The sequence below is a fragment of the Crotalus tigris genome, unplaced genomic scaffold (genome assembly GCF_016545835.1).
Source record: "Crotalus tigris isolate CLP2741 ecotype Arizona unplaced genomic scaffold, ASM1654583v1 scf7180000017695.2238764, whole genome shotgun sequence".
Classification (NCBI taxonomy): domain Eukaryota; kingdom Metazoa; phylum Chordata; class Lepidosauria; order Squamata; family Viperidae; genus Crotalus; species Crotalus tigris.
In genome coordinates this window covers 1,938,181-1,957,113 of record NW_024096573.1, presented here as the reverse complement: position 1 = coordinate 1,957,113, position 18,933 = coordinate 1,938,181, and the positions used below count along the sequence as shown (strand labels likewise).

The window sequence follows — 18,933 nt, the reverse complement described above, 5'->3', positions numbered from 1 at the left end:
AAACTTAAATATCTACTTTACAAACACATGTCTGTGTGGCACTCTTGTCAACCATAATGCTAGCCAAGTAACCATCATGTAGGAGATGAGCCTGAGGGAGGGACCAGCCTGGTCATCTACACATCATAAGAAAATGAAATGCAGTTGGAAGAGTATCATTCTATAACATGTAACACGGAGCCCCACTAATGTTGCCCCACTAATGTTGCCGCTGCCTCTTTTTTTTTCAAGCTATTCCTGGAATGCAACAAATGCCCCATATTGCCTCTAGTTCATAGCAATCCACTGAGCACTATAATAACCCTTGTTTTAAAGAATTTTGTTCAGGCAACTGATAGCTACCACTTGTTTATTTAGTTTATTCAACTGAGCGCAATTCCCATGACCAGACTACAGACAGCACACTTGTTTATTGATTCAGAGCCTTTTTTATTCTTCTAAATCTTTGTGGGGTGGGGGAGGTAGATGGTAATGATATCTTAAGCAAAAGTCCATATGAGCATAGGATATTCTGTGTTATAATTATATTCTATAAAAGAACAATGCTAACAGAGAGAAGACCTGTTTGACATTCCAAAAAGATTGAAGTGCATTCTAACTTACATTATCCTCAAATTAGTTAATATAGAAAAACAATGCAGGGTAGTGGTAGTGCTGAACTAGGACTTGGAAAACAAAGATTCCAACCCTCAGTTAGTCATGACATCAATGGGTCACATGGGGACAGCCATGGTTTTCTCACTTAATACTGTATGCCACAAAGGAAGATACTGGGGTATTATACATACTGTCTTTGTGCAGAAAAGGAGAGAAGTAAATGCAGCACATACTATTATCAAGTGAATAATTTAGATGGCCACCTGATCTTTTCAGTCAGACAATTCCTAACAAAAGCATTTTGCTCTTCTCCTTTCCTCTATCATATTCGCCCCCCCCCCCACCAAGATGCACATCATCTCTCTATCTTACACGTGGGTTGCCTTTGGTTAAGACCAAGGCAAAAGGGCAGGAGTTAACATCTGGAGTATGACCCTCCAGATGCTGCTGAGCTGCAGCTTCCATCATCCCTCACAACTAGCTAGGCTAGCTGGGACTGGGTGCATTAATGCTCATTGATGTTTGAAAGACTACACGTTGCCCATTATTTTCCTAGAGGGGACCCAGACAGCCAATCCATTTCACAAATGCACAGGTATCTCTGAGCTGACTGGTTGGCTAACAGCCTTTTCCTTGGGACGGCCAATCCCCTCCTCAATTTTCAAGGCGACCCCACCTGAGCCAGAAGTTGCTCCACTTTTTCCTGCATCAGGGAATTCAGCTGATCCAAAGAATAGCTGGGCAGCGACTGGTAGGAGCCAGCAAGAGCAGCAGCGCCCATGTCCCCTTGCGCTGTCTCAATGGCAAAGACCCTCGCCTGAAGGTCGTTGGTCTTCATCCCCAGATAGACGCAGGAAGCTATGGATCCCACAGAGAGAAGGAAGGCGGCCAGCAGCGAGTTGAAGGGCGGAGCAGACCTGAGGGGACAGAAGCCCTGTCCGCCAAAGCAGCCGGCTTCCCGGTTAGCGTCGGGGTTTCTTTTCCCCACCATGCTTGGCTGGAAGAGGCGGTACAGAAATCCTCCTCCTTTTCAGTGGACGGTCGCTAGATTCCCGCCACACAAAAAAAGAACAAGAACCCACAGGAAGGGGGCAAATATTCAAACGAGTCCCTCCAAAGCCGAGAAAAGGCACTTTCAGTGCGAAAAGGTGGCGAGCAGGACAGGCTTCCTGGATTTCCAAGGTGGCTCTCAAACTGCCATCCAAAGAGGCGCGCGAGGGCCCCCAAGAAGAGGGCAGCCTTCACCCTCCGCCAGCTGCTGCCTTTTATGGCATCTGCCGACGAGAGGCGCCGAGCAACCTTGTCAGGTGCCGCTTCCAGGCTCTTTCCCCGACGGCGCCGACGGACTTGTTGCTTCTCTCGCTCTCCTCCGGTTTCTTCGCGCCTTCTGCAGCCTGAAAAGCCTGCAAAGCCAGACAACTTCGGAGTTACTTCAGCATCAACCTCTCCCCTATCCCAGTACAGAGCGGGCGAGAACCGAAGCTTCCCCCTTGCTGGAGTCCCTTTGCAGCCCCCTGCCTGCGTAGGCGCCTCTAGTAGCGGCTGTCAGGAAAGCGGCGGCGGCGGCGGCGGCAGCGGCAGCAGCAGCAGCAGAAACGCCTCGGAGCCTCCCGCTTGTTTCTCAGGGCTGAGCGCAGCGCACGCCGCTTTCGAGCGCCTGCCAGAACCTCGGGAGTCTCATTAGCATAATTTATTCACCTAGACCGAGGGGCCGGCCCCCCGCGCGCCAGACCCGGGGAGGCTGGAGTTTAGGCTTTTAGCATAATCTATGCAAAGCTGCGGCCAGCAGTCTCCCCCTGCCCACCCACCCGCGCCCGTCTGCCGCTGCGCAGCGCTCCGCTCCTGCCTGGACTCCGCGGGATCGAGCCGCCTGTTACCACAAGAAAGAGGTGACTGCGGAGGGGGCGTGGTCAAGTCCAAGCCCTGCCAGGAGGAGAGTTGCTTTCCTAGGAAGAAAACAGGACGTCCTGGCGCAACGGGAGTTTAGTGACAAGGCGAGAGGCTTAATATTGCGGTCAGATTTATGACAGCGGAAAAACAGTTGTCCCACAGACCAACTCCTGGATCGCTTACCGTGGCTTTGTTCCACTGAGCTCAGCGGCTGTCTTTGCATATCACCTTAACCCATTAATAACTTCACCATGGTGATTCCTGTCATACAGCGTTTTGGAGTCCTGTGACACAGAGAACCATCAACTGGGGTATGGCACACAAGGCAGGCTAAGTTGCAGTTGAGTAGTTTGGCTCAGCAGAAGTCTGGATGATTGTAGGCAGGTATACTGGGTGATAATGACTGTCACTTGCCACCTGTTTCTCATCCCCTTGCCCTTCTTTGATGAAGGCTGGCATTTTCTTGGCAAAGAGAGGCCCCCAATTTCTCCTTGCATAAAGGATACCTGCAGGCTTAAAGAAAGCAGGGATTTATATCTAGAAGTAAGAGATAGACAGAATACAGACATAAATGAGATAGATAGATATGGATATGGATAGATATATAGGCAAGAGTATATGTGTATATGTGTGTATGTGTATGTGTGTACATGTATATGTATATGAATGAAGATGGTATTGGAACTATCTACTGTGGCTCAGTAGATGATCTATCCTCGAAGTGTATGTCCCTGCTACTTTCCTTAGACCTCTGGGCAGTTTTTGAAACCATCAACCAGGACACCTTCTGGACCATTTAGAAGAAGGGCTGGCCTTTGGGAACTCGCAATGGTTCCAGTAGGAATAGACCAGAAGACAGAACTAAAGGGCTATTGCTGCAACACCTATGCTGCTGATGTATAATGTGCCAGATATGTCTTGTCCCCTATGCTGTTTAGCATCTACATCAATATAAAAATCCACGTGATTTAGCTGTACTACTCCATGTCATTCCAAAGGAGGAATGCTGCCTTATCTTAATAATGGGCTGGATGAAGAAACTCAGACTGAAAGGAAATCCACACTACACACAGGAAAAAGGCGGACTCTGGAACTGAAGAAGTCTGTTCTGGCTGGGCTCATGCTCACAGTCTCCACAAAGCCTCCATTCATTCTTTGGGGGGGCTTCTCGGTGTTCAACTACTTGTTTACTGTAGGTCCTCCACTTAAAACCAGTCGCTAAGCGACCATTCAAAGTTAGGACGGCAACAGACACCCCTTGTGGTTACTTGATAAACTCTTAGCCATTTGGCAACTGGCTCACCTTTACAGCCATTTACAGCATCCCAAGGTCACATGACCCTGTTTTGCATTGTTTTTTTGGCCACTTTCTGGCTTTTTCTTCTAGTTTGCAGTAAGGAAAAAAATCCCATTTTTAGAAAATGGATTTACTTAATTAGCATGGTGTTTGTTTAATGACTGTCATGTTTGTTTAACGACCATGGCAAAAAAAGGCCAAAAATCGGGTCTATTCATGGGATATCTCAACTTACAAATGCAATGACTTACAGTATGACTGTAATTCTGGGCTCAGTTATGGTCCTGGGTAGAGGGCCACCTCTATGAAAGTACACATTACTCTTGAAAACAGTCCAGAAATTGCAATTGGTGCAAGATGTAGCTTTCAATGTCAGAATAAACACAACAGCAGGATATAAATTTAGATACGAAGTAAACATAGCTATCGTCTCCAAATGACCACTAGAATGCAGCAACGAGTTGTGTGTGTCTCTTTCCTGTGATCTAGAATAGATACCAGATATAATAGTCCTTGTTGGCTGAGGAGACGTGCCTACAACAGGGGGCTTCAAACTTGGCCCTTTTATGACTTGTGGACTTCAACTCCCAGAATTCCTCAGCCAGGAATGCTGGCTGAGGAATTGTGGGAGTTGAAGTCCACAAGTCATAAAAGGGCCAAGTTTGAAGAACCCTGACCTACAATAACACAGCTAATTCCAAAAAGATTACCCCCAAATTCCTAAGTGAGGTGGACCTCACTACTGGCTGCAAACTGAGCCAGTAATTCCATTGCAGTCACATGGTTGTAAAATGAAGCATCACATAACTGTGCTGATTTACAGCATCAGCTCTGTCTACAGTTGTGAAGTGAATATCCACGGGTCATTGAGGATGAACTCACATGGACTTGACTTCTGATTTCCTTCTGATTTTCCTTGTTGGAAGCTGGCTGTGAAGGTCACAAATGGACACTGCAACCATCATAAGTGCATGCCAGTTGTCAAGAACCCAAATTGTGATCATGTGACCACAGGGATGCTGCAATAGCTACAGGTTAGGCCAATCATAACTTCGCAGTTTGCCGTGCGAATGGTCAGTAAGTGAGAACCACACCTGTATTCCTTTCTCAAATACGACAGACAACTGAATATGAGTACTCAGTTTTCATCTTGTTGCTTTTCTAATTTTTCAGAGTACTTTCTATGGTTTTTGTGCCCTTAACCTTCTCTGTTTTGTCTTCATAATCCTTTGGAGGTTGGATTTAGACTGACAAAGTCTGAAGACAAAGGTCACATACATGAATATCACAGGGAGGGATCAAAAAGGTCAAGATACTGAATGGTCACAATTGTGTGATCAAAGCCGCACCCTTTTCTGCATTAATCACATGGCTATGACTGCCATCTTGACGACTGCCATCTTGACTTTTCTGACCCTGCTTCCTTGTGGGCAGCCCTGTTATGTGATCTTTCCCACAGAAAATGCCATTGCTGCAGCTTTTATCAGTCCTGATATGTAAGCCTAGCATTCTTCAGTTGAGACAACACCATTGGTAAACCCAGTGAGAGAATTGGGTTATGAAATATAACCTTACAAGGACAAGTTATAATCTTAAGGGCAAGTTATTTTTTAAATATGTTTAAAACAAAAAGGAGGGGGGGATGTAGAATTAATATGTTTTCTACTTTTCTTTTCACATCCCAACATGTCCAGTTTAAACCACTGCAGGCTGGCTTTGCCAAAACTGTCTGGGTACAAATTGGGAAAATAAACAAAAAAAATGTACCATTTCAGAAAGCCACACATCTTTTGGTTAACCAAAGCAGTGTTTTAAATTGCTGAAATGAAAGAAGAGCAGGAGTGTTTATATCAGCAATTATCCACTGAAACATTGCAGCAGCTGATCTGGATCCAAATTAGAATTCTTCCAGATATGGAACTATGGGGATGGCATGTGATTTATTTATTCATTAACAATAATCCCCAAAGGTAGCTTACTTCCCCACTCAATACTGCGTAGCATAGTCAGATGGCAGATGTGCTATTTTATCATATGTGTGTTTAGCAAAGTAAACTCTGCAAAATCAAGCAGATTTACCTGTTCATAGAGTTGATGTGATCATGTAATGCCTGGAAAAAATGTGGGATGCAAAGTAAGACTATTATAGCCAGCTACTATGAAATCAGTGTTAACCACAGCAAGAAAATGTTAAGTGTATTAAAATTAATAAATCATGTTTAGAGCACGATTATAGGTCTTATGGTTACTGATAGCTATCTCGTCCCACCTCACTTTTTACGTATACATGAAAAAGAAGCTAGTGTACTCCAGCATCATCCTTATTTTAAGGATGCCTTTGGGTCTCAAATAACCCTTATAAAGCAGATTAAAAAGTAGAAATGATAAGCAACAATATCCCAATGCTTTCTTTGCAAATTTGCCCACCAGCCCCAAAAGCATTGGGCAAAATAAATAGTAAGGAGGGATTGCAGAGAGCATTTGGGAGATGAGACTAGAGAGATATCATTCTGGAAAATCCACACTTTGTAAAAAGATATTTCTTCCCACCAGTCATTTTGTGCGCATATATATTCTCGACTGCAAGTTCATCATACTATGTAAGCTATAGCAATACCTATGAAGTATAGGAATACACAAGATACAGAGAACTGGGCAGAGAGCAAATATAGCAAGATATAGTAAGGGCTAAAATGGACATTTGCCAGTCCTATAACCAGGAGAGGACTCAGAGTATATTATATTTCGTAGACAATTGATGGAGATCAGATGTCATCTAAAAGAATGTTCAGGATCCATGTCCCACCACCACTGCAGCTTATGGAGCCCTCCAGAGGTTATATACATGCAATCTCCACTCCCGAATCCTGGAATGTGGGAATTCCTCTATGCATCATTATAAAGACATTTGGTGGTCACCACAGTTCAGCTATAATGACCCAGTATTTGGTAATATCTTTTGACACTGGGATTAAATATTGCATTTAACATTGCAATATCCATTTGTCTACCCTGGGCACATTGCAGCTATTCTTGTTGACAGCATCTGGTAAGCCAGCAACTAGATTTATTACAGCAAGACTATAAAGAGAAACAAAATATAACAGGTTAACATCATTTTGACAGGAAACGAGAGGATAAACACAAAAATAGATGTTTCTAACAGGCTTCTATTTGTAGCATGTTAATACCAATTTTCTTTATTTATAACAATTTTTTAAAAAAAAAGTCTGCAAGAACAATGTGGAAGTGCTTCTGTAGACAAATAAATTAACCTATAAGTTTAAAAATAACTCATCTTTACTTGGCTCCTGCTCCTACTTTTGGAGGGAAAAAAATGTTGAACAAAATTTATGTATGCCTTACACATTAAAAATATACCAAATCTTCTTTGAGTTGAGTTTGACTTTTAAACATCCAGTCTGAACATTTCCTGGTGAACTCTCATATAAGAACTAACTAGGTTTGGCACTAATTGTGTCTGGTAGAATTTGAATCAGGGATGAGCATCTGGTTTTTTTTTTCTTTGAAAGCTGATTTAATGACAATTTGTTAGAAGTCAGAGTCATATTTTTGTGGGATGGATGGCCATATAAATATGATGCATAAACAAACAAACAAACAAATATACTCTAATTTATATGGTAAATTGGACCATAGGAAGTGGGGGAAACCACAAAGACCACAATGGAAGAAGCTATCCATTGCGTCTAATTTTGACACTGACTTTATTCAGCTCCAGGCAGCAAAGCAGGAAAGGGACAAACTGTTCTTGATGATGATGATGTGCCACAAGACATTGTTGACTCTTAGATTTTCTCCATGATGATTTATCCCTTGCATGATCTTTCAGCAATTCCAACAGTGCACTCGTGTCTACTATAATTGAATCTACCAACTTTCTGCTTCTCTTTTTCTCTTTCCAGCCACCTTTCCCAGAATTACAGCTTCTCTAGAGAGTTTAGTCTACACATAATGTATCCAAATCATAATTTGAGCCTGGTCCTTTATGCCTCAAGTGAAAACTTGATAGGTTTGCTCAATAATCCATTCTTTGTTTTCTTGGCAGTCCAGGGTGTTCTCAGGGCTCTTGTCCAATACCAAATTTTAAAAGCATCAGTTCTCTTCCTGTGTTGCTTCTTCAAAGTCCAACTTTGACTTCTATAGACTGTCACAGAGAATACATGGCTTGGATCAAAGTCTTAATTGATTGTTTGCATAGAGCCTTTGAGATGCATGTGGTCTCTACTTGGGACTGCTTAATACAGGGGTGTCAAACCTTGGGACTGCTTAATACAGGGGTGTCAAACTGGCGGCCTGCGGGCCGGATGCGTCACATGCAGGCCACACCCACCCCAGCTCCACAAAGGCAAAAAAGATACATCACGATATGTCACGTGACGTGATAGAGTTTGACACCCGTGGCTTAATAGGACACTTCTTAACAATATTGAATATTTGCCTTAACTAAATTTATTTTGTTTTCAAGAATAAATGTGAAATGTAGAGTATGCAAGATAGATAGATTTTTAAAAAAAAAAAAAAGCAAACCTATATTCAGGAAATAATGTTCAGATATCATTTTAATATTTCATCATAGTTTACCATAAAAGTTTCGGCACCATTAAAAGACTGAAGCTATGTCAATATGCAAGGGGACATTGATCATTCATGTGTCTTTGATATCATTCATGTCCACACAACACTGTGGAAATTCTGGCCATCCTGAAAACTTGAGCCAATTAGCTCTGTTAGTTAATAAGCTGCTCCAGAAAAAGTATTGAGAGAAACCGTTGTACAGCAGCTTCTAAAGCTGCAGGGTGGCTTCCTATTTGTGGGAATTCCTGCATTATCACATGTCTTGTCTCTGGTTTTCCCCTCTTCCCCATTCTTCCCTACTAAGTGGAGCATTGGACAACTTAGCAAAAGAAATTAATATAGCAAAGTGAATAGAGAAGTCAGAAACAGGATACAGGTAATCCTCGACTTACGACCTCAACTGAGTACAAAATTACTGTTGCTAAGTGGCACAGTTGTTAAGTGAATTTTGCCCCATTTTATGACCTTTCCTCACGGTTGTCTTCTGCAGCTGTTAAACTAGTAACATGGTTGTTAATTGAATCTGGCTTCCCCATTGACTTTGTCTATCAAAAGGGCACAAAAGGGGATCACGTGACCATGGGAAACTGCAATTGACATAAATATGAATCAGTTGCCAAGCATCCAAATTTTGATGATGTGATCATGGGGAGACTGTGGTAAGTGTGAACAATGGTCATAATTCACTTTTTTCAGTGCCATTGTAACTTCAAATGGTCACTAAATAGACTGTTGTAAGTCGAGGACTACCTGCATATAGAGCCAGTTTGGTCTGGTAGTTAAGGCATCAAGCTAGAAGCTAGGAGACCAGGAGTTTTAGTCCCATCTTAGGGGCAAAGAGAAGTTTATGACCTTGGGCCAGTTATTCTCTCAGTCTTAGGAAGAAGGCAATGGAAGGGGCGTTGGTCTTACCTGAACGCCTTTTCTCAGTACGGAGATGGATAATCCATGGATGGGTTTTCTCTGTCTGCCTGCTCTTGAGACCAAGTAGCCAAAGCTTGACACGCCCCCACTTCCTGTGGAGTCCATTCTTAACGAGGGCGAATTGGCTGATGATTGACGAGGTATTGGCTCTCAGCTCCCTACTAGCGGCCTGCTGGCCTTGGGGTGGGTGTGGATTATCCATCTCCGTACTGAGAAAAGGCGTTCAGGTAAGACCAACGCCCCTTCTCCAGTACAGGAGATGGATAATCCAGGGGTGGGAAACAGATAAGGCCGGTAGATTGATCTCTGAGACAACTTGCTGGAGGACCCTCCTACCAAAGGAGGCATCCGCCGATGCAAAGCGGTCTATCTTGTAGTGTCGTATAAACGGGGAAGGCGAGGACCATGTCGCGGCCCTGCAAACTTCCTCGATTGACGCCTGGGTAGCCCATGCCGCCGAAGTTGCAGCGCTTCGGGTGGAATGGGCTGTGAGATGACTTGGGGGCGGCAGGGATGATACATTGTAAGCTTCTGCGATACAGCTTCGGATCCACCTTCCAATGGTGCCCGCGGAAACTTTCCGCCCCAAGGTGCCCGCTTGGAAGGACACAAATAGGGCCTCCGATTTGCGGAAGGGTTCTGTACGCTTTATATAACGCCGCAAGGCTCTGCGGACGTCCAATGTATGCCACTGCCGCTCCCGGTCATGTGTTGGATTTGGACAGAAGTTTGGGAGAATTACTTCCTGTGTCCTGTGAAAGAGTGAATTCACCTTCGGTATGAAGGCAGGATCTAACCTAAGGACCACCCTGTCCTTGTGGAAAATGCATAGGTCGTTTCTGACTGACAGTGCGGCCAGTTCCGAAATTCGTCTGGCCGATGTGATGGCAATCAGGAACGCCACCTTTAGCGACAGGTGTCGCAAGGAAACGGTCGCCAATGGTTCAAATGGTGACCGAGTGAGTGCGTGAAGGACTCGCGGTAGTTCCCAGGACGGGTACCTGTGAATTACTGGAGGTCTGGTGTTATAGGCGCCCTTGATAAAGGCGCGGATCCTGGGGTGGTGAGCTAAGGGAACCGAATCCGTGCAGGTGAGGAGGGTGGACAAGGCCGCCACTTGCCTGCGGATGGTCGCGGGGGCGAGGCCTCTGTCTAGTCCCTCCAAGAGGTAATCTACTATCTGAGGGATGTAGAGTTTGTGTAAGTCAAACTGCCGTTCCCTGCACCAAAGGCAAAATTTTTCCAAGTGGAGTCATAAATGCGGTTTGTTGCCGGACGGCGTGAAGCTTGAATTATGGTAATGGCCCCGGGAGAGAATAGTTCCTGTGCCATTATCTGGCGCTCAAGTGCCAGGCGGTCAGTTGTAACCATTGGGGTTCCGGGTGACTGATGGTTCCCTGGTGTAGGGACACTTGATGAGGGGGAATGTTCCATGGGGGCGACTGAGACAGGTTCATCAGGTCGGCGAACCACGGTCTCTGTGGCCAATATGGTGCTACTAGGATCACTTCTGCCCGCTCCTGAATCAGCTTTCGGATGACCGCCGGTATGAGTGGTAGTGGGGGAAAGGCATAAAGCAGACCCTGAGGCCACTGAGTTCTCAGAGCGTCCGTCCCCTCTGCTCGCGGGTTGAAGTAACGAGAGTAAAATCTGGGGAGCTGGGCATTGTCTGATGATGCGAACAGATCGAGGATCGGGTACCCGAACTTGCGGGAGATGTCTAGGAACAAGTTCGGGTGTAGCCCCCACTCCGAAGGGTCCACTGTGGTGCGGCTTAGGAAGTCCGCTTGCTGGTTGTTGACCCCCGATATGTGTTCCGCTTTTAGTGACTTCAGATTGGGCTCTACCCAGCTGAATAGGAGTCGTGACTCTGTCATCAGGGTTTTTGATCTGGTCCCCCCCTGCCGATTGATGTGCGCCTTGGCTGCTACGTTGTCTGTTAGGACTAGAACGTGGTGGCCTCTGATTCTGTCTTTGAATTGTTGCAAGGCTAGGTGGATAGCCCTTAGTTCTAGCCAGTTGATGTTGTTTCTCAGATCCGTGGCGGACCAACGTCCCTGTACAAACCGGGAGTCCAGATGGGCTCCCCAACCATACAGACTGGCGTCTGTAGTGATGGTAACTCTGACTGGTTCCTTGAAGGGTGACCCCTTGGTCACGGCCCGAGAGCACCACCAGCGTAGCGCCCTGCGGATTTGTGCCGTGACCCTGACTAGGTGGTTGGATGCGCTGGTGTTCTGCCGTTGGTACGGGAGCAGAAACCACTGTAGTTCCCGTAGGTGGAGCCTGGCCCAGGGTACAATGGCTATGGCCGATACCATCTTGCCCAATAATTGGGAAAGTGTTAGTATCGGAACTGAACGTTGCCTGTGAACCCAGCGAGCCAGTTCCCTGATGCCGGCCACCCGGTCTTGGGAGAGATAGACCATACAGTTGGTTGTGTCTATCATGGCCCCCAGATGCAGCAGCCTGGACGAGGGAACTGTCTGGCTCTTCTGAAAGTTTACTGAGAATCCGTGTAATTGGAGGACGCGAATGACGGTCCTTACGTCCGCCTGAGCTGTCTGTAGGGATGTTGCTTGGATTAGTATGTCGTCTAGGTAACATTGGACGCGTATTGGGATTTTTCTCAGTTTGGCGGCTACCGCTGCTAGTATCTTGGTAAATACCCTGGGTGCCGAAGATAGACCGAAGGGGAGAGCTCTGTATTGGAAGTGTTTTCCCCCGTAACAGAAACGTAGGAACCGGCGGTGGTTTGGGTGGATGGGGATGTGAAGGTAGGCTTCCATGAGGTCTATCGATGCCAGGAAGTCTCCTTCTCTGATGCTTCCCAGGATGGACTGAAGGGATTGCATCTTGAATTTTTTGTATGTGATGTAGCGGTTGAGGTTTTTTAGGTCCAGGATTGCCCTCCATCCTCCTGAAGTCTTTGGAACCACAAAGAGGATGGAGTAAAATCCTCTGCCTCTGTATTCCGCTGGGACCGGTTCTATTGCTTGAATGTCCAACAGGTGTTGGATGGCCTCCTGCATGAGTTTGCGTTTGGTGGGGTTCCTGGAGACCGAGCAGTTGATGAGTCGGTCTGGGGGTGTGACCAGGAACTCCAGGGACAGCCCGGACTGGATGGTTTGTAGTACCCAGTTGTCCGTGGAGGTCTGCTCCCACTGGTGGAAGAAGTGAGCTAGTCTTCCTCCAATGGGTAGGTCTATGTAGGAGTCATTTTGTCTTCCGGTACGGACGACCCGTTCCACGAAAGGGTCGTCTCGACTGGTTTTGTTGTCTGGGCTGGAACCCCGGTCTATCGTAGGGGCGGCCGTACGGTTTGTTCTGCCTGGGAGTGAATGGCTTGGGTGCCTGATTGATAGGCGTAGTTGTCGGTTGACGAAAGGACTGCCTACGAAAGTAAGGTGTGGTACGTTTGTCTGACCTTTTGTTCAAGTGTGCCATGACCTTCCGCTTGTCTTTGTTCTCTACAAGATAGGGGTCCAAGGCCTCCCCAAACAGACCGTTGCTTGAGTAAGGGGCGGTCGCTAGCCGCCACTTAGCCTTGGTGTCAGCTTGCCAGTGTTTTAGCCATAGCATTCTCCTGGCAATTATGTTGGATGCTATGGATCTGGATGAAAAAATGGCCGATTGGAACGTTGCGTCTGCAGCGTATTCCGTGGCTGCTACCATCTTAGCCAGGTCCTGGTGTGTTCGTATGTCCTCCATAGGAACTATGGTTTGTAGTTGTTGCAACCAGATGAGGGTGGCCCGGACAAAAAAGGAGGCCGAGGTGGCTGCTTTGATGGCCCATGCCGCTGTCTGGTGGGTTTTGCGAAAGGCTTGTTCCCACTTTTTGTCATCTGCCTTAAGGGCCTCCACTAGGTCCCCAGCCATGGCTGTCTGGGAGACCAAGGGGGTCCAGGCTTCATCTACTTTAGGAATTTCTAAGGCCTCATTGAGGTCTGTGGCAGTGCTGTATAATTTTTTGTCCGTACCACTCACTGATGGGAAGGAAGCGGGAGAGTCCCATGGCTTCTTGATCCCTTTCAGGAAAATGGCGGGGCAAGGTATATGGTGTTGCGTTGTCACCTTTTCTACGAATACGGGTCTGGATGTGGTGGCCGGTGTCGCTTGCGGCTGAGAAAACTGATCCGTCCCCATGTCCGCAATGGCTGTGGCCTTGCGTAGTATCGTGAGGAAGCGGTTGGGATTAAATAATCCCCCTGAGGGGGGCTCAGAGGGAAGTTCCTCATCCTCTGACATAGAGATCCCAGGTTGATCCTCCTCTTGTGGTGAAGAATAACCACTCATGGAGGACTGGGCCGGGGAGACGGGTTCCTGAATGCCTGAGGACTCTGAGGGGAGTTCCGAGTGTGGCATGGCTGAGATGGAGGGCCCCTGGTCGTGGTGGGCGGAGCGCTGTGCTAGGGCTCGGTCCACCACTTTGGTTAATAGGGCCTCTAGCCGTCCATCTGCCCAGATGTCCCCTATGTCATTACCTTTGGGTGTGGTGACCGCAGGTGGAGAGTTGGACTCAGTGGTTGTGCCTGCCGCCGTGGTTGTTTGTTGGGCTGATGTAGATGGCGGATCCAGTGGTTGCGGTGTTCCTGGAATGGACCACGCGCTCTGGGTTGATGTGGATGGACCCAATGGTAATTCCATCTCGGTGGCCGCTATTTGAACCAATTCCAATTGGGCCTGCCTCTGCGCTCTGGAGAACTCCTTCTCCAGGGCCTGGTGCCTACGGCTGGCTTGCTTTTCCGCCAACTTGGAGGGCCTCTTGAGCGAGTGTTTTGTCTTCGCTTTGCACTTGCCTGCCGCCTTCTGGTCAGAAGGTGTGTTGCAGCCGTAATTGGGAGGTGGAGGGGTCGTGCTCATGGATTGAGGCAACGAGGGTCCCTCCATTCCGCTTGAGCAGTCCCAGAAAAACTGAGAAGACGCTCAGGCAGGCAAGTATTGGCGGGAGCGAAATTGGAACAAGTACCAGGACTGTTCCCCTGATCACCCGACCACAACAAAAATATTCTCTCTGGGCTAAGGTCACGGTAGCTGAGGGAGGTACCGAAGGCACGTTTGGAACCACTCTTTGGGTTCCGCCCGGAGGCCTTAGGTGACCAGGCAACGTGCACCAGTAGAAAAAGGAAAAGGGAGGCAAAAAATATCAGTGGCGACCTCAAAAGGGTCTGTAGGCCTGACTTAATACACAGCAGGTATCAAATGGCGGTCACCTAGAGCGGAATTTATTCTTATTAATACTATTACTATTATACTAATAATAGGAACAACAATAATAGTAAAATAATAATAATAATAACAACAACAACAATAATGGTGATGATGATAATATTGTGTGTTCTGTCTTTAGGCCTGTTGGCCCTGCAGTCGCTTAATTTTTAGCTTTAAAAAAAAAATTTTTTTTTTATTATTATTATTATTATTATTTTTAAAATTTATGTATCTATTTTTATTATTATTATATTTTGTCCTATTATTATATGTGTGTATCGGGGGTGGAGCGCTGGTTGTGTGCTCCTATTCCGCCTCTATCAGTGATTCCAGATATGATGTAGAGCTTCCTTAAGCTCAGTTTGCCTTTCTCTGGCAAGAGATGGCAGCCACAGCTCGTTTCTCCCTGAAAAAGGGCTTTGCAGATCCCAGGAGGGTTCTCTAGCCTCCGTTTCTTGGTTGGCTTACTCCCTTCCTGTGCTTCGTTTCCCTCTGAAGATAAGCTCCGCAGCCTCCCAGAAGCTGCTTGTGCCCGGGGATTTAAATTTGGCGCGCTGTGACGTTTTAAGGGAATCCCAGCCAGGGATTGCCTTTGTTGTCTGAAAACGGCAACTAAAATGGCGCCCGCGGTTGCCCTGGGCTGCTAGGGAATCTCCGATGATCCGAATTCAAGTTTGAATCCGGACCTGGAGATTGTTATTTTTTCCCCCAATTTGAGGAAAAAATCCCTTGGAAGGTTGGGGAGAAAAGCTCAGCAAGTGGTCTCTGCTGATGCCTTTTTTCCCCCCCTTTTCCACCTCCAGAGCCCTGGGGCTGACTGGGATCCGTGGGGAGTTTTCCCCCCCCACACCCCCTTTTTCAATTTTAATATAGGATCAGGGATGATCCCAAGGAAAACTTAGTGGTTGGGGAAAAGGTTCAGCAAGTAGTCTCTGCTGATGCCTTCTTCCCCCCCTTTTCACCCCCCAGAGCCCTGGGGCTGGCTGATATCTGTGGGGAAATTTCCCTCCCCACCAATCCCCTTTTTAATTTTAGGTTTGAGATCAGGACTGATCCCCAGAAAATTTTGTGGTTAAATTCCTATAGGTGGAAAAAAAATTTTTGGGAAGGGGAAGCCAATTATCAAGGGATAATCAATCAATGGATTTCTTGTCTAACCTGATAAGCTGAGAGCCACGCCAAAACGAGTCTTCTCCGAGCAGAGACCAAGTTAAGAATGGACTCCACAGGAAGTGGGGGCGTGTCAAGCTTTGGCTACTTGGTCTCAAGAGCAGGCAGACAGAGAAAACCCATCCATGGATTATCCATCTCCTGTACTGGAGAAAAACCATTTCCAAAATACCTTGCCAAGCAAACTGCAGGGACCAGCCTTGGCTCTTTAAAATACAAATGAAATGCAAGATACAAAAGAAATCATTCTTAGCTGACGGTTGTAAGATAGAACTTTTATTTTCCCTTAAAGCTTTAAGTACAAAGTATAAATGCATGCCATCTGCGTAAAATGCTGCCCTAGCAACCAGTTTACAATGGTGGGTCTAAACAACTGTTTAAAAAAACAGTATTTTGTTCAAAAAGGAAAAAAATGTAGAGAAAATGATAATATGTTCAGACTTTAATTCTAAAATCCCAGAAATTAACCATTTGTGCTATTTGTTTTCTTCTATGACAAATGACATGGAATGACAAGTCCCTGCAGATTTTTGGCAAGGTTTCTCAGAAGTGGTTTGCCGTTGCCTCCTTCCTAGAGCTCAGACAAGGCAGCATTAGAACTCACAACCTCCCAGTTTCTAACCTGCTACCTTGAGCACTACACCAAACTGGCTTTCCATCCATACTTATGGATGACAAAAACCCTGATGTAAAATTAACTAGCAAACAAAATCATTATTTTTGACACATATATTACTTGGCTCAGTCTAAGTCAAGTAACGTGCCCTCTCTTTATTAGGCAGAATGCTCTCTATTCTCAAAGGTGTGAAGGGATTTCAATATTTTGAATGCTATTTCAGAATTCCCTAGCATGTACCTTTAAGTATCAATATGTCCTTACATATCTCCCTTAGCACTACTCTTTTCATGGGGGGACATGTTTCTGCTGGACTCAGCTCTCTCTTAAAGCTAGTTGTTGTGCTTGGGGGTCTTTGTATAACTATGGCCTGGACACCAGTTATGCCCTCTCCTGAACTGAGAGGCCTTGCTTCAATCCCTTTCCAATTGGACTACTGCAACATAGTTTACATAGGGCTATCCTTGAAGACCATCTAGAACAGGGGTGTCACGTGGAAGCCACACCCACCCCATTGCAGGCAATGGTAAAACCGGCCCAATACGTTGCGTGACGTCATGTGACGTCGCGAGTTTGACATGCCTGATCTAGAAGCTTCAGGTGGTCAAGAATGCAATGATGCAGGTGGTTATGGACACAGCTCAATTTGCAGCACTACTCCATGAGCTACTCTGGCTCCCACTAGGGTTCCAACTGTGTCAGATATCAACTAAGTCACACATGACAGAGGACCAGGTTATTTGCAGGACTGCCTTGTCCCAAAAGCATCTAATTGCCCCAACACATTATCATAAGCAGGACATGCTCCTGATTCCTTCTTTTAAATGCTGTCATCTCGTGGCATTTAAGAACCATACCTTGTTGATAAGTGCCCCTGAGAGGAAGAAAAATCTATTTTTATTATTATCCTTAAACCACATTTGGGAATAGATTTTGATCTCTCAAAGGCCAAGGCTAGGCTTTTGCTTCATGAGGTCATGTACCCTCACCCTAATCAAGCATGAAAACACACTGGTCAAATTAATAAAACATGAATTTCTGAAACAAGAACGCTGCTTGTTAAACAGTATTTTAGAATGTCAGTCCTTTAGCACAAGAATTTGACTTACTAAAGTGCCACATGCATTTGCCGCTGTAGACTATGTATAGCTAAACTTACAAGATTATACTGCCTTATTCTTTATGGTACCAACACATTTGGATTCTTAACCATAACTGATTGAAAGTTCTGTTCATGTGCCCAGTGGGTAGTTTTTGAAATTCCTTTGCATGTTCATGCCCTGCCTGGTGCTCTCCAATCATCTATAACTGCTGCCATATGCAAACATAAGCTCTTGCACACATCTGCAAATGTTCAGAGAAATGACATTTGGGATTGCTGCAGAAAGCCCAGTCCTTTGCAATGGCTTCACATCATAATCTGAAAGCAGTTACCCAGCTGACCTGTGGTTGTTAATGCAAGAAAACAGAAAATACTGATGATATAGTCAAATATTAGATTTGCAGAGTTTTACCAACTTACTGAAGAGAAGATACAAGAATACTATTGCTCACTGACCAACAAAGGGCCAAATTTGCTTATAAGCCTGAGATGTTTCCTCTGGCAACACTTAAAGGCTTTGTTGCCAAGGTTTCATCATACTATGTGATTTTGAGAAGCTCTTCTGGAACTAATTTTTAGGAAGTTTACCCCTTGGAATATCTAGCCATATGCTTAGAATGAAATTCGAGTTTGTCTTGTGGATACTAGAATTGGCTTACATATGATAAGAAACTTTGTGTTCCTCTGTGGTTTCTGCACAGTCTGTTGCTGCAGAGAAAATGGAATCAGTTATCGGAGATGTATCTTGCTTGTTAACTAGCTTTTCTGAACAGACATATTTGGTGGAGTTTTTTGTTATTAAGTTGCTAAATGTTCCATTAATGCATCCTGTGTATTTCCAGTGCACACACACAGATGAATGAGCTTTAAAAAAAAACAAAACATCATTTAAATGGTTTCATGTTTCCCTCATTTATTTTTGTGGATATTTTATTCCCCCCCCTCCTCATCTGTGTCAAATTTTAGCATCCATTACCTGTGAACTAACATACAAACTGCCCTCACTTTGGGACTGTTTGGAATATTTAAATCTGGAGTATAGATTTTGCTTGTGTCTTGTTTGTGAAGAGATTAATTAATCATTGTAAAATAATAGAAATAATCTTTCAGAAATTAACTTTCTATTATTTCAAATTTTGCTGAATATGCTATTTGTGTTTCCCAAAATGTTGAAAAAACATTAAAAATTGCAATGCCCAGAAATTGACACATGTCACTTTCAGTATTAAATCTTAAACTGCCAGACAACAGCAAGTAAATCACATTGCAGAAATGCACTGTGTATTTATCCTAAGTATCTAGGACAGACATGTCAAACACAAGGCCCGGAAGCCAGATGCGGCCCGCGAACTGGTTTCATGTGGCCCACAAAGCCATCCTGGAAACAGTGAGGGAAGGGCCCCTGCTGCGTTGGCCCTGGCCGGCTGGGAGCCAATGTACAATTTTGTGGTAGCCATCTATGCTGAAACGCATTCAGTCTTAGCTCCACAAGGCCATCTAGAAATAGTGAGGAATCAGCCCCTGCTG

At 45.5% G+C, this 18,933-nt stretch overlaps 1 protein-coding gene across 5 annotated transcripts in view; it reads right to left on the bottom strand.

The window, feature by feature from the left end:
* The window catches only part of LOC120305928 (collagen alpha-1(XXV) chain-like), a 310,346-nt gene that overhangs the window by 250,135 nt on the left and 41,278 nt on the right, over positions 1–18,933 (bottom strand). For 4 of the 5 annotated variants that reach the window (XM_039338369.1, XM_039338367.1, XM_039338371.1 and 1 more), the window contains exons 2-3: positions 2,671–3,000; positions 1,274–2,000 (exon numbers count right to left, since the gene is read on the bottom strand). In XM_039338369.1, coding sequence (XP_039194303.1) covers positions 1,274–1,588 — 315 coding nt within the window. In that variant the 5' untranslated portion in view covers positions 1,589–2,000; positions 2,671–3,000. Of the gene's footprint in view, positions 1–1,273; positions 2,391–2,670; positions 3,001–18,933 lie in introns of those variants that run through there. The other variant, XM_039338368.1, reaches the window with a different exon arrangement.